General features: G+C 36.2%; 2 protein-coding genes across 2 annotated transcripts; one reads left to right on the forward strand and one right to left on the reverse strand.

Annotated features, from left to right (window-relative positions):
• Positions 1–1,652: 1,652 nt before the first annotated feature.
• Positions 1,653–8,095, forward strand: LOC103336287 (cysteine-rich receptor-like protein kinase 19). The gene is made up of 8 exons (XM_089054355.1): positions 1,653–2,387; positions 4,389–4,401; positions 4,936–5,085; positions 5,204–5,325; positions 5,462–5,672; positions 5,772–6,012; positions 7,345–7,492; positions 7,790–8,095. Exons 1-8 carry the CDS (start codon positions 1,653–1,655, stop codon positions 8,093–8,095), a joined length of 1,926 nt encoding a protein of 641 aa, XP_088910481.1.
• Positions 8,096–13,625: 5,530 nt separating this feature from the next.
• On the reverse strand, positions 13,626–14,223 carry LOC103336230 (uncharacterized). Its single transcript, XM_008239272.3, has one exon. The coding sequence runs from the start codon at positions 14,172–14,174 to the stop codon at positions 13,908–13,910; it is 267 nt and encodes an 88-aa protein (XP_008237494.1). The 5' UTR covers positions 14,175–14,223; the 3' UTR covers positions 13,626–13,907.
• Between the last annotated feature and the right edge of the window lie 935 nt (positions 14,224–15,158).

The following is a 15,158-nucleotide window of genomic DNA, read 5'->3' on the forward strand; positions in this document are numbered from 1 at the left end:
AGGATCGATTCAGGGCCAAAGTCTGCATCTGTAGAAGCTGAGTCATCTGGGCACTCAACTCGGCTATGGTTGGTTGAGAATGAGAGAAGGAGTCGGTGGTGCTACCTCCATAAGGGATGAAAAAATCATCAACCCCCATAGCGGTGACGGGGGTGTGAAACTAGAGTCAGCAATTCTAAGATCGCCGCTCTGATACCATGTTAAAATATGAAAACTATGATAGAATATTTGTTTGTGGGAATTTTCTGTGTATTTTTCTCTTTGTAGGAGGTCATATTTATAATACAACGAAACCTGAATGGGGAAGTAAATAATAAATTCCTAAATCTATTTACAGTAGGAAATCAGGAATTAAAGTAAATCAATTACAATGTCCACAAGTCGCGCCAACAAAATTCTCCATTTTCATTGATTTTTTTGTTTAAAATAGCTCCAAGGAGCATTTTAAGCTTTCGTTTCACAAATTGCTACATAATCTTCTTTCATGTGTAAGCAATTAACTACTGGAGGCATGTTTTGGGCCCATAATCCTCTTTCAAATTGTGACATAATCTTCTCTCATATGTTGTGTTGCTGCTTTGTACTATATCTGGAGGCCTGTTTTGGCATATTCTTTCTATATTAATTAATATATATAATCCGAATTGGTTAGAACGAATTTGCTCCCCATTCTGCACCTGAGTTCGAATCCCCCTTTCCATAGTTAAGATTAGTTTAGCGGATGTGCTCCTCACTCTGCACCCGAGTTTAAATCCCCTCCTCTTAGTTTAGATTAGTTTAGAGTATAATATCGTTTGTATAAATAAATTAATATATATATATATATTCCCTCTCTAACGCGGATGGCTGCACGATGTAAAAATTCAGTTGTTCCTTTTTTCAGCTTGTTTTTTCAAATAGATTGGATATATGCAATTTCAAGTGATCCACAATTTGCCAATATTTATATTATACATAAGAAATCATGGGTTTGGGATTTGGGGACACATGCATATGCAGAAGAAAGCATATAAAGCACATGTGGGAACGTAGAGTTGCAGAAGAAGAAAGCACTGCCATTGGTTGCTCTCAAGGTTCTTGCAACATGTTTATATAGGCACTTGCAATTGCAAACCACTTGGAATGGCAGGACTGCAATCCAACTGCAAAACACAAGTTGCAAAGGGGACGCCCGGATTTTAACAGTTTGCCGACATCCGCATTAGAGAAAAATTATATATATATATATATATATATATATCTTCAGAACAAGAAAATGTAAGCAATTAACTACTAGGTTTAAAATAACTAGGCTAGACAAAATTTTAGCTAGTTGACATGTGGCGGCATATGGTGCTGAGGACTCAAGATCAAAATGGCAGTCTAAAAAACTAATATCTACGTAGTCTAAATTTGTAGGAGTTTGATGAAGAAATTGTATTGATAGACATACATTCATTTTCATAATAATATTGATGTGATCATTATAATAGTTTTATTGCCAAGTCTTTCTGGTCGTTGATTCTAGAAGTAGAACCAAAAATTCTTAGAGAACTGCCAACGACCTAGTTCTTGTTTAGACTCAAGTCAAGCTGCGTGTATTCGGATTGTGTTATTTTTATATATACACACACCTTAGTTTCCATGCAAAATATCTGATTAATAAAAAAAAAATGATCCTTTTCTACTTTCTCTCCTCCATTCTTATTGTTAGCTTCCCCACTGAAGCTGAATACATCGGCCATGACTGCTCAACTTTGGCCGGCCACTCCACCTCCACCTTTAAATCCAATCTTAACCAGCTCCTCTCAACCCTTTCCTCCAACTCCAACCGCAACGACACCGCAGGCTTCTACAACGCCACAGTCGGCACCGCCTACGGCCTCTTCCTCTGCCGTCGTGATGTGTCTGTCCGTGTCTGCGAAGAATGCGTGGCCAACGCAACCTCGGAGGCGCTCCTACGCTGTCCCGACAACCAACAGGCCGTGGTTTGGTACGACCACTGCATGCTACGCTACTCAAACCAGCCCTTCTATTCTGAGGCTGCCACGTCGCCTAGTATGATAGGCTGGAGCCCGCGGAGTTTGCCACAGTATGTGGAGGAACCTGAGCTTAACGATGTGGTGGGTACGACTTTGGACAACTTGGTCCGCAAGGGAGCCAACGCCAGAGACAAGTTTGCGACGAAAGAAGTAACTTTTATGGGCCAGATTTCGTTTACGGTGTACAGCCTCGGGCAGTGCACGCAGGACCTGTCTGCCGCGGATTGCAATGCGTGCCTCCGGAAAGCCTTGACGCAGTTGGTGCCGAATAAGCAAGGAGGACGAGTTCTATATCCAAGTTGTAATGTCAGGTTCGAAATGTACCCTTTCTACCAAGAGGTGACAATTACCACAAAACAGCCGCTTGTACCAGAGCCATCACTCCCTCCTCCACCCGCCTTGACTCCATCGCTGCCACCTCTGCCATCTGCGCCTCCGTCAACCAGACCTGGTAAATATTATATTACAAATAAGTCTATTACAACCATAGAACAAAATATCGATTATTTCGCCGATATTTCGGCGAAATTATAGTTTTTTTGGGGCAGCGATATTTTAGCACATTTCCATATATATATCGTCAATTTATCGATAATTTCGCCGATATTTCAGTAACGATATTTTCCTTCAAGTTGCAGCTTTAAATGGACAATATATCGCAATATTATCGATAATATCGCGATATGAACTTACAAAATTAAACTCAGCCTTCAGATGAATCCCTCAGCCTCCGAAACTCAACCTCTCTGTCTCTCAACTCAATCTTAACTAAACTCAAGAAAAAAAAAAAAAAAAAAGAGGAGACCGAGAGAGAAGGGAAGAAGAGGAAAAAAAATAATTATGGAGTGGGTTTTTATATTTTGTTGTTTTGGATTGTGATGAAGCGAGAGAGGGAAGAAGTAGGGAAAGAGATGGAGAGATAGAAGAAGAAAGAAAGAAAAAAAAGCAGATAGAGGAGAGCGAGAGAGAGAAGGGAAGAAGAGGGAAAACGTATGGAGTAGGTCTTTATGTTTTATTGTTTTGGATTGTGATGGAGGATAGAGAAGAGGGAAGAGGAAGAAGAGAAAGAGACGGAGAGAGACGGAGAGATAGAAGAAGAAAGGGAGAGAGAGAGAGAGAGAGAGAGAGAGAGTGTGTAGAATAAATAAATAAAATAAAAAGGGAGAGATGGGTGAATGCCCAAAAGAGAGAGAGAAGGCAGGTTGCATGTATCTGCAACCTTGGGAAGTTTAGACAAAAAAAAGGAAATAAAAAAACGTTGGGAAGTGGGAGAGGGAGGTAAGGAAACGTGAAAGTGTAGAATAAATAAATAAAATAAAAAGGGAGAGATGGGTGAATGGCCAAAAGAGAGAGAGAGAGAGAGAGAGAGAGAAGGCAGGTTGCATGTGTCTGCAACCTTGGGAAGTTCAGACAAAAAAAAGGAAATAAAAAAACGTTGGGAAGTGGGAGAGGGAGAGGTAGGAAAACGTGAAAGTGTAGAATAAATAAATAAAATAAAAAGGGAGAGATGAGTGAATGGCCAAAAGAGAGAGAGAAGGCAGGTTGCATGTATTTGCAACCTTGGGAAGTTCAGACAAAAAAAGGAAATAAAAAAACGTTGGGAAGTGGGAGAGGGAGGTAGCGAAACGTGAAAGTACTTGGGAAGTGGGAAATGTGACTTAATTACTTAATATAATTTATTTCTTTTCTATTTAATCCAGTTAATGTTATTGATTATTTTATTACTCATTATAAGTACTACATTACTAAATTCTCCTTCAAATTGTTGCTTAATTACTTAAATCTCTATAATCATTTTCATTATTTGCTATTTAATTCTTCCTTGGATAAATTTATTTATGTTCTTAGTTAATTTTCAATCTTCACTATTATTTTTTAAGCATGGTAAAGTGCCTAATTTTCATGAAAAATCAAATTGGTTTACATCTTTAATTATTTTTCAATTTTTAATAAATAATAAATAAGAATGTGTACCATGTCAAATGAATAACGTGAAATAAATTGTTGCTTGATTACTTAAATTTCTATAATCATTTTTTTTATTTCCTATTTCATTCTTCATTGGATAAATTTATTTATGTTCTTAGTTAATTTTCAATCTTCACTATTATTTTTTAAGCATGGTAAAGTGCCTAATTTTCATGACAAATCAAGTTGGTTTACATCTTTAATTATTTTTTAATTTTTTATAAATTAATAGATATAACAACGTGTACCATGTCCAGTGAATAACGTGAAAAAAGGTTACTCATGTATCTTATCATGCAATTTATAAAGTATAAAATATTGTACTAAAAATTGATAAATAAATTACTAAGGGGTGTTTAATTCTCTTTCATTAATTACTTCAGATTTTCTAAGTCACAGAGTTTGTCAGGTCGCAATATAATCAACTTAAATCACACAAACCCACTATGCAATGCATTTCCTTCCAATTTTTTGTGTCAAAATAATAGATGATTGAGTAAATAAACTTCTTCTAAAGTTTCATTAAAATTTCCATGTATTTATCATAATTTCCGTGGTTTTTATCCAATTTTTATCGATATCGATATTTTCCCGATATTTCCATCGATATTTCCGTGTTTTTGAACCACCGATATTTCCGAAACTATCGATATTTAAGACCTTGATTACAACTAAATGTTTTATTATATATGGATTGATATGAACATTTTGTTTTTACTAAAGTGACTTATTATCTTACTAATAAGTCTTTTTTAAAATAAAAAAAATTAATAGGGGAAGATTAGAACATGGAACCTCTAGAAGTACCACTAGACTAAAAGCTAGTTGGCTAAAAAAAACATAAATCTGATTGAAGGAAAAATAAAAAAAGACTTGCAAAGGTTGAAGGGGAATTAATAAATATTTTGACAATCTTTCTTTGGCACTTTTCTTCTTGTTCATACAGGACCAAGCAAAGTCACATTAATAATCATCGCTAGTACTCTTGGTCCTGTTGCTTTCTGTGTGTTACTTGTGATTGTGGCCGGATGCCTCTTTCCCAAGAGACTAAGAAGAGTCAGAGAGAAATACCATGCCAAAAAACAACAGAAAAAGGGTAAAAACTCAATAAAAGATTTAGTCTAGTCTTGGAACCCAAGAGATCATTAATTCCTTCTTTTTCTTAAGACCCTTTTCTAGTACATCTAACTCTTGGAAAACTCATATTTGCTTAGTTGGAAATTATATGAAGACTGTTGAGTCCTTGCAATTTGATTTGGGAACTATAGAAACTGCCACAAACAAGTTTTCAGACAACAACAAATTAGGCGAAGGAGGATTTGGTGCAGTTTTCAAGGTATGAAGATATCTCTTTGCATGTAGAGAGAACTTTTTAATTTGTACTTTATTAGAAATTCTTAGCTTGAAGATCATGTAGTTCTGACTTAAGATTATCTAAGAATGGAAATGATTTACTATATATAACCTTGTAGGGAACACTTGGTAACGGACAAGAAATAGCAGTAAAACGGCTATCAAAAAGCTCCACACAAGGTGTGCAAGAATTCCAGAATGAGGTTGTATTGGTAGCCAAACTTCAACATAGAAATCTTGTGAGGCTTCTGGGATTTTGCTTGGAAGGAGAAGAAACCCTACTTGTCTATGAATATGTATCCAACAAAAGTCTCGATCACTTTCTATTTGGTTTGTGAATATCATGAGTATCTTTGTTTGTATATATATAGTTCTAAGTGGTAAATTAATTCAACCTTGAATGTAACCTGTGTTTGAATGTTTGTGTAGAACCCACAAAACGAGAGCAGCTGAATTGGTTGAGACGCTGCATCATAATAGGAGGAATTGCTCGAGGAATTTTATATCTTCATGAAGATTCTAGACTTAGAGTTATACATCGTGATTTGAAAGCTAGCAACATCTTATTAGATGGCGATATGAATCCAAAAATATCAGATTTTGGCATGGCTAAAGTGTTTGGACTTGATGGTCAAACTCAAGGAAACACCAAAAGAATTGTCGGCACTCTGTAAGTTCCAATTTATATAACCCTATATAATTTTTAGGCTTAATTGCTACAGTGCCCCCTGAAACATTGGTCAATTCTCACTTTACCCCCTTAAAGTTAAAGTGACTCACTTTGCCCCCTTGACCAAGGTTTGAGGTTCCACATTGCCCCTACTGTTAACTTAATCCAAAAGTCCGTTAAGTTTGAACACCCGTTAAGTTTGATGACCTGACAGGGGTGTTCTAGTAATTCTGTGCACCTAGGTTTTTTAATTACTTTAAAAAATTAAAATACAAACGTAAAATTGAAAAGAAAAAAAGATTCTAGAGAGAAAAAAAAACCTACCCATCCCTTCCCCCTCCCCAACCCAACCCACCCCTCCTGCGCAGAACCCGAGAAACCCATCGCCCCCTCCTCAAAGAACCACTCTCCTTGGCGAAACCCAAAACCCACCGCCCCCAACCCCCACCGATTTCTTACACCTCCCCGATTTCTTCTCTACTCCCCTTTCCCCATCGCCCCTCCCTCTAGTTTTTCTACCCCACTCCCACAGAATCTCAACCCCATACCCATTCCCCTTCTCCCCGACCCATGCCCCTCTAGCCCATTTTCCCCATCGCAACCCACCCTGCATAGAGAGAGAGAGAGAGAGAGAGAGAGAGATTATGATAAATTTGCTCTTAGTTTCATTTCCTTGAAACCCACTTATTTGGATTATGGAAAATTTAATTTTACACTGGCTATGAGTTCCAATCTACTCTACTTCTTCAACAGTTTTGATTGATAGGCGTGCATTGCATTAGAACAAGTTTCTGTGGTGTTTTGCTATTTTGAGTTGAATGTTGATGATGAATTTCCCATTTTGTATCACTGGAAATATCAGAGAGAGAGAGAGAGAGAGAGAGAGAGAGAGAGAGAGAGAGAGAGAGAGAGAGAGAGAGAGAGAGAGAGAGAGAGATCAATTTTTTAAAGTTTTAAATTTTATGCTTGTATTTTAATTTTTTTATCCATGCTAGAGATGGGCTCCACTTTGCCACATTATCCACTCAAATTTGTGAATAAAAAACCTAAGTGCACAAATTACTAAAACACCCCTGCCACGTCATCAAACTTAACGGACTTTTGGATGGAATTGACGGTAGAGGGCACTGTGGAACATCAAACCTTGGTCAAGAGGGCAAAGTGGTTCACTTTAACTTTAAGGGGGTAAAGTGAGATTTGACCAATGTTTCAATGTGCACTATAGCAATTAAGCCTACTTTTTTTGATATGATGCACCACAAAGAAGAATAATGTATGATAATTTTCATATTTTAAAACTCTTACGTGAGTGCATTAATTTTGATATGTCAGTGGTTACATGGCTCCAGAATATGCAATGGAGGGATTGTATTCCATAAAATCTGATGTTTTTAGCTTCGGAATACTCTTGCTTGAGATTATAACAGGAAAAAGGAACTTCTTAGGTTTTGACGAATGTGTACCTACTCTTCTAGCATATGTAAGTATGTAATTACTTAGTCTGAATACTAGCCTCCTTTCCTTAAAAGTAATCGTTCCTATTTAACTACCAATCATAGTTTAATACGTACGTAAAAAAAATTAATTTTTTATTTTTAATGAGTTATTTTTACATATATATAATTTCAAACGGTAATTTGGACCAAAGATAAATGATTCCTTTCAGGAGAGGAGCCAAGCGGTCCCCTAATTTAACTATCCAACATTGTTGTCCAAATCATTATTTTGGTAGCTCTCAAAGTGCGTTACATCCTTAATAAAGTACCATTGCTTGCAGGCTTGGCAATTATGGAATGATGGAAAGGTGTTGGAGTTGATGGATCCACTATTGTTGAAAGATTCATGCAGCCCAAATGAATTTTTGAGATACATCCACATTGGACTATTGTGTGTTCAAGAGGATGCAAACAATAGGCCAACCATGTCATCAGTTGTTCTAATGCTGAAAACTGAAACTATTAGTCTTTTCAAACCTGAGCGACCTGCATTTTTTACTGGAAGGTCTGAAAACCACCACCATCAGATTGGTGCTTATACTTGCAGTGTCAATGGTTTGACAGTTTCTGATGATATGCCGCGTTGAGGAAAAAAAAGAGTATGCATGTCAGATTTCTGAAAAGAGATTTACAAGCTCAAATACAAATGTCGTCCTAGGCAGGCTTGATGAGGTTATCCCAGATTTTTTTATTCTTTTTATTAACAATTTAACAAATTCTTATTCATGAGATTTTGAAGTCATGACATGTTAAACAAACTGGAGACAGTAATCCCACTCGAGCAAAATACTCACTGGCAACCATATTGCGGTCGAATGCAGTCTAATTAACTTTATGATGGTTCAGTTGGTTTTCGTTTCACTTTGTATAAAAAAATTTATCACTTTGTAATCAACACAACGTTCCATATCTCATTCTCAATTTTTATCACTTTGGTAGCACAATGTTCCATTTCTCATTTTCACTTGAAGTTGGCCTTGTTATCTATCATATACTTGATACTTTGTTAATGTTGGTTTATATTTTATCACCTTGTAATCAGCACTGCGTTTCATTTCTCATTCTCAATTGAGAAGGCCTTTCTATCTCCTTTACTTGATACTTGGTTAATGTAAGGCCTTGTTCTCTCTCTCTCTCTCTCTCTCTCTCTCTCTCTCTCTCTCTCTCATATATGGATATTGGGAGAGGAAGGACTGGACCTAAGACCTTGAGTGCAACTGTAAATGTTCTCACTTGAGCTACAACTCCATTTTGCGAGACTAGCTATAAAGGAAAAGAAAAACAGCTGAGAGATATATATAAACACAAATTATTAGGAGTATGTGCTGAATTAATGCCATAATGATTCTAGGTTTATGTTATGTCATTATATTGACGTCTAAATCTTTTCGGCCAATTGGGTCGATTTTTTAAATAATCAATGGGTTGAGCGGACTTGATAACAAAGACGTCATTCTTTAATGTGCATGTGTGGCGCCAATATCATGGTCACAAGTGGCCGTGAGTACGAATGATCAAATGACTTATGCTCCTCGCTATGATCTTGACTTCTTTCAAGTGATTGTGGCCGAGACAGAAACTAATTCTCTGCCACAAGTTTCCAAGCTTCGACCACAAGGCCTTTAGAATAGGGATGGCAAAAATATCAGCTGGGTCGACCCCCCGTCGGGTACCCGCTCATAACGAGGGAAGATTTAGGAGAAAATTAGGGCGGTACAGGGATCCTTGAATTTTAAAAAGGGCAATGATTTCCCCACTCCTATTTTATACACTTACACTCTTTTTTTAGTTATAAAAAAGGAGTGTAAGTGGATAAAATAGAAGAAAAAGGAGTGGGGAAATCACCACTCTTTAAAAATACTCGGTTGAAGATAGGCTAGGGATAGTATTGTTATCCTCATCCTTGAACCCAGGCCGATTAGTGATATATATATATATATATATATATAATTAATGAATATAGAATATAGAATATATATATTTCAATAAACCATATAGGAAACAATTCATGACTTTCTTGGTTGACCAAGAAACATATGGGAAGGTTTTTTTTAAGGGAGTTTCACTAAAACACCCAAAATGGAGGTTGAAATTATAAAAAAATCCAACACCCAAAACACTTTATAAACACACCCAAAACTCATCATTACACACACTCAAAACTCATTTATAAACACACCCAAAAAGTTGACTTTGGAGTTGATTTTGGGTGTGTTTCTATGTTTAAATAGTGCTTGGGTTTTTTTATAAATACATGTCTAGGATTGGGTTTATTTATAAATTTGTATTTTTTTAATGTGTTCTCCCTGATTCGTTATTAGAACCTTCTTCCATGTTGTTTGATGAAGCTACCACTACAAGAAAACCAAGTATTTACAGCACGGCATTTATGGCGTGTATTTGTGGCGCACTGTAAAAGAGTAGTTTTTATTGCATGCATTTTGAGCGTGCCATAAATGAATTTTTTCCTATGCATTTTGAGCGCGCCGTATACGGTGCTAGTGCTACAGTGCTACCAAGTTTTTTTGTTTATTTCATCTTTTATTTTTGTAGGTCTTTAATGTGTTCTTTTGTTGTTAATTTTAGCAGTAGAATAAGAATTTTGTGACAAAATATTTAGTTTCGATGGTGGATAATGTGATTTCTATTAGTTTTTCAAATTGTTTAGATGATTTAGAGTAGTTAAATTGAATTTTATGGTTTAATTGAATGTAATTAAGTTTTTTTTTTTGGGTCAAAATTGAGAGTAGTAGATTTTTACTAAATAAAAATCGGGTAATTGGGCGGGTTTGGGAGACAACAACCCTCGACGGGGACGGGGACTGAAATTCCCCAAAATTTCTTATCGGGGATAAAGCGGGAACGGGGATGATATTGCCATACCCGTCCCCGAACCTACTCGTTTCCATCCCTACTTTAGAATGAGCGTGTGGTTGGACAATATCACCGTGCTCGGTAGCTTGGTAGTGGTACTGGGCTCAGGAGCTCAGTGGTTCATATAGCTCAAGAATTGCGGGTATCTTAAGAAATCTGGGTGGATTGGATGGTACTCAAGAATTAATTCTGTTAATGAAAAACTAAGAAACCCTTGTTAATATATGAAATGGATTATTGAAATGGAAATTGCCCAAGAACTCAAAACGGTTTCTGAGTTCTTCTAATTGAGAGTTACACTAATTTCTAAAGAAAAGCATTTTTTTAAAATTAAAAAAAAAAAACTATGAACTACATGATAAAAGAGTAAAGGGTGCATTTGAGCATCTGTTGGGCTTGATTTGTTTGGTTGATGCTAGATCTTTGTTTCATAGATTTTGCTTCTATTTTATAGACTTGGTATTTCTCCGGCCGAGACAATAATTTTGGCCGTGCTCTGACACACATCCAATCAACTTCATAGCTTTATGTCTACGCTTTTGCTTGTGTTTGGTCAAAATTGGTGGTGGAAAATGTGGCCTTCTGTCGCTTTTGTGCCATGGAACTTTGACACCGTCTCTGAACATTGCTCTCTCTGAACAGTGCCATTGATGTTTGCTCCCTTGGTGATGCAAACAATTCCTCGGTATGCTCTTGTCGTCGAGCTCATCTCTTTCAAAATGCAAGCACTAAGTAAGCAAGTTTCCCATTGTTTGTTCTCTCTGCGAGGCAAACATTCTCTTGATTTTTTTTATTTAAAATATTTAATCATATACTCATTCTTAACACTAATAATATAGATAAACCCTACACCATTTAATTTTTTATAAACAAACTCAAAAAAAATTCAAAAAATGATAGCTGACCATATTGAATTTAATTTTGATTATTAAATTACTTTAATACCATATTAAGTGTTTTGGGTTCTTTTTATGAGGTTTTGGGGTTGGATTTGTTTTAAAAAATCAATTGTAATTTTATAATTTAAAAGAAGTTAAAAACCTTTTTGTTCTGTTGTAAATGCTTTTGGTGTATTTCTAAAGTTCATTTCATATAAGTTTTTTTTTTTTAATAATTTGAGCTTTTATATTGGATATAATAGTGAATCTCCATTAAAAAAATTCGGCTTCTTTTGTTATTTAGGCCACGCATGTGGGTTTGGAAGTCCTTTTAGGCCCAATAGTATCTTCCTATTTTCAGTTGCCGCCATATTGGAAGGCTCCTTCTCCTTAGGCCCATTGGCCAAAAAATCTAGGCCCAAACACGTTCAAGAATATTTATTCTCCAGAGACTTCTGTTCAGCAGAGGTATTGTGATCAAGTATGGTTCTACGCTTGAAATGACTTTCCTCTTAACAGCTTATATGTGGGCACCAAACCTCGTTTTTCGGAAAGATAAACTTCTCTTTTCAAAAACCTTCGCTCCCTTCCACAAAAACAACCTGTTTCCGCCATTGAAGCAATCTCTCTCTCTCTCTCTCTCTCTCTCTCTCTCTCAAAGTTTCCAACTCAGAACCAAAAAGAAGTAGAAAGCAAGTGATTTCACTCTGGGACCGTGTTAATACCAACCAGGCCAGAATTTAAAACCAATTATTTCATTTTTGCATTACAATTAAATCAAATTGTCCTCAGAAAGATAGAGTTGAACCATGTTAAGCCATTTTCAATCCTCACCGCAAAGAAGTATTCTGCTAACTCATGGGTAAACAACCGTTGAGAAAATGCTGACACACAATGACAACGGGCATCCGCATCTACCTTGCAAAAGCCTTCATATCCTCAAGAAATTTCCCTTCCAAAACCACCGACTCTCCTTCCTCCCTAATAAAATGGATAGCTTATAGAAAATCAGTTTCAACGTTTCCTCCTTCACTGCCACTCCATCGACATTCTTGCTCAAGGAAGGGTTAACCCCATTTCACAACTCTTCACCACCCCTAATTGCCACTTACATCGACATTCATTTGCCCTACCGTGTTGTTTTTGTTTTTAATAATTTTATTTAAAAAGAATATCTGGTTTGAGTGTTTGGAATTTTCAAGCTGGACAAGAATTTCCTTCTGTTTTTTTAATTTTTTGGTTCATGCGACTCAACAAAATTAAAGGGAAAAAGATAGGGCTAACATCATTTTACTCAATGAAAGTTTGGGATCATTCTTGAAATGGGCCACAGAGTTTCAATTTTCTCAATTTACGCCTTAACGTTTTAATATTTAATCAATGTACATATTCCGTCAATTTAACCATTTGGTCTTCTGTTAAATGATGACGTGACAAATGCAGGGTCCACTTTTTATCTTAGGTGTAATTGAATATTAAGAAATAATATTTAAAAAGAAATTAATTTTTTTTACAGATATTAAAATTAAAATAAAAACATATATCTCCTCTCTCTCTCTCTCTCAACCCTCACTCCATCTTGCCCAGCATAAACCATCTATTTTTTAAGTCTACATTCATATATCATCCTTGTAAAAAATTACACAAATCGGAAACCGTTAATATCCAATTGTATCCTACAAATTCAATGAACATGGTGGTTCAAGAGAGTACTAAAATTTCAATAATTCAAATGAGTGGTCAAATGATATTGGATTCAACTAATTTTTTGTAGAGATGACTTTTGAATGGGTATCTACAAAATAGACGTTTGATTAGTGAAATACAATACAAAGTGACCCTACAAGAGTGTCTTTGAATAAGCTTATTTGAGAATCCTCAACTGAAGTTCCGTATATATATATATATATATATATATATAGAGAGCTTCCATTGAGGATCCTCAAATAAGCTTATTTGAGGACACCCTTGTAGGCCCACTCGGATTGTATTTCACTAATCTAAACCGTCTATTTTGTAGATACTCATTCAAAGATCATCTCTACAAAAATCACTTGAATCGATATCATTTGATCATTCAATTGAGTTATTGAAATTTTAATACTTTCTTGAAGCACCGTGTTCATTGATTTTGTAGGACACAATTGATGTCAAACGGTTTCCAAATTGTCTAATTTTTGTAAGGATGATCTATGAATGAAGACCTAAAAATAGATGGTTTTGATCATTGAAAAAATTGTATGGTACTTAGCGTCCCTCAAATAAAATTATTTGAGGATCCTCAATAGAATATATATATATATATATATATATATATTCCTAACAAAATAATATCTGGGCTAGCAAATGAAATTAAGCTTAGACAAGAAGAAAATAACTTGAAGCTTAAAATATAACCAAAACATATTACAATTCAAATGGCCGCACCCTCAAGCCATCATCATCATCATCATCATCATACTCTTAGTGCATTTTTGCATTGAGAAAGATTTTTTTTCCTTTTTCTTTCATATTTGGTCTTTGGTGGGGATTTTCCCATCTGATTATAAATCATAACCTTGACACACAAACTGTATACAATCAACAAGTAAAGGTGAACACAAGAGGGTGGGATTATGGGACAAAACTCTCTTATGTAACTTCATATTCATGCATCGTAGCGAACATCCGTGGCGAACCTGTTCTTGATCCACTTGAAGCTATTTTTTAGACTTGTTTTAACCTTACCTTCCATTGTAAACACGTTGTATGAGGCAACTCTCTTCTTCCTCTGCAGTTCTGGATCACTTGATGTCGCAAACCCACTTCCCTTCTGAGTTGGCCCGTTGAAGTTGTACGAATTCGACCTCTCCCGGAATCCGAACTCTCCAGAGTAAGCCGAGGTGTATTCAGGGAATGACTTGCTTTTTTCCATTGTCAAAAGCCAGCTTAAATGTTTGGCTATAAGAAAACCCCTTTCTCAAGCTTCATGGTGGAATTTATACTATTAAAGAAGTAATGGACGGTGGAGATTGAATATCAAACGATGGAGGGTGCATGCCTGCATGATGGATCCAATGTGGTTGCAGCCCATGTGTGATGTTCGAAGGCTGCTTTTGGGTTGTCACTGGGGGCAAGGCAAGGGAATCATGAGGGCCAGTGGAGTGTGATGGTGTTGGGCTATTGGTGGGCCTTAGTTGTAGGACATGCCATGATTTGTGATGGTTCACATGGTAGGATGTCGACACAATATTGCTAGTTGAGTCATGGACGTGGGACCCGAGAATAGCTATTCTCGTTTCATTGCTCCTCTCTCTCGATCTCTATTCTTCTTTGTTGGGTCTTTGTTGGGTGACATAGAGAGAGAGAGAGAGAGAGAGTGAGACAGGTATAAGTTCTCTCTCGTAAACTAGGGTTAAGGTACTTATAGCAAGTCCATTTGTTTCTTTGCATAAAAATTCGTATAAAACAAAGATAGCACTGTTTTGTTATTTTTAACCAATTACAAACTATTATGTATAAAATTTATCACGTATAGTATAACGTAATTGACCGAACATGACAAAATAATGATATCCCCATTTCACACAAGTTTTTCTCATTTTGTAGAAAGGATATGCCAAAACAACCAAGCATGCATGTATGCATGTCTAATGTCTGTGTCAGTTTTATGGTGGCACCTTGAAAGTCAGCCAGCCAACCTCAACCTAATTAACCTTTATGAAAAGTGGTGGAGTCATCTTTTACTTTATGCTTAATTGATGTTGGTGGTGGCTTAGTGCTGTGTGGGCCTTGGTATATTATGATTTAAGAGGCGTGCATTATCTTGAGCAAAAAAAAATATTTATTATGTAGATATTTATTGCCTAGATGTTCTTTGGTATTTGATTGTCATTATACATATCTTCTCCATTTCTTT

The sequence above is a fragment of the Prunus mume genome, linkage group LG6, assembly GCF_029339155.1.
Source record: "Prunus mume cultivar Tortuosa linkage group LG6, ASM2933915v1, whole genome shotgun sequence".
Classification (NCBI taxonomy): Eukaryota; Viridiplantae; Streptophyta; class Magnoliopsida; order Rosales; family Rosaceae; genus Prunus; species Prunus mume.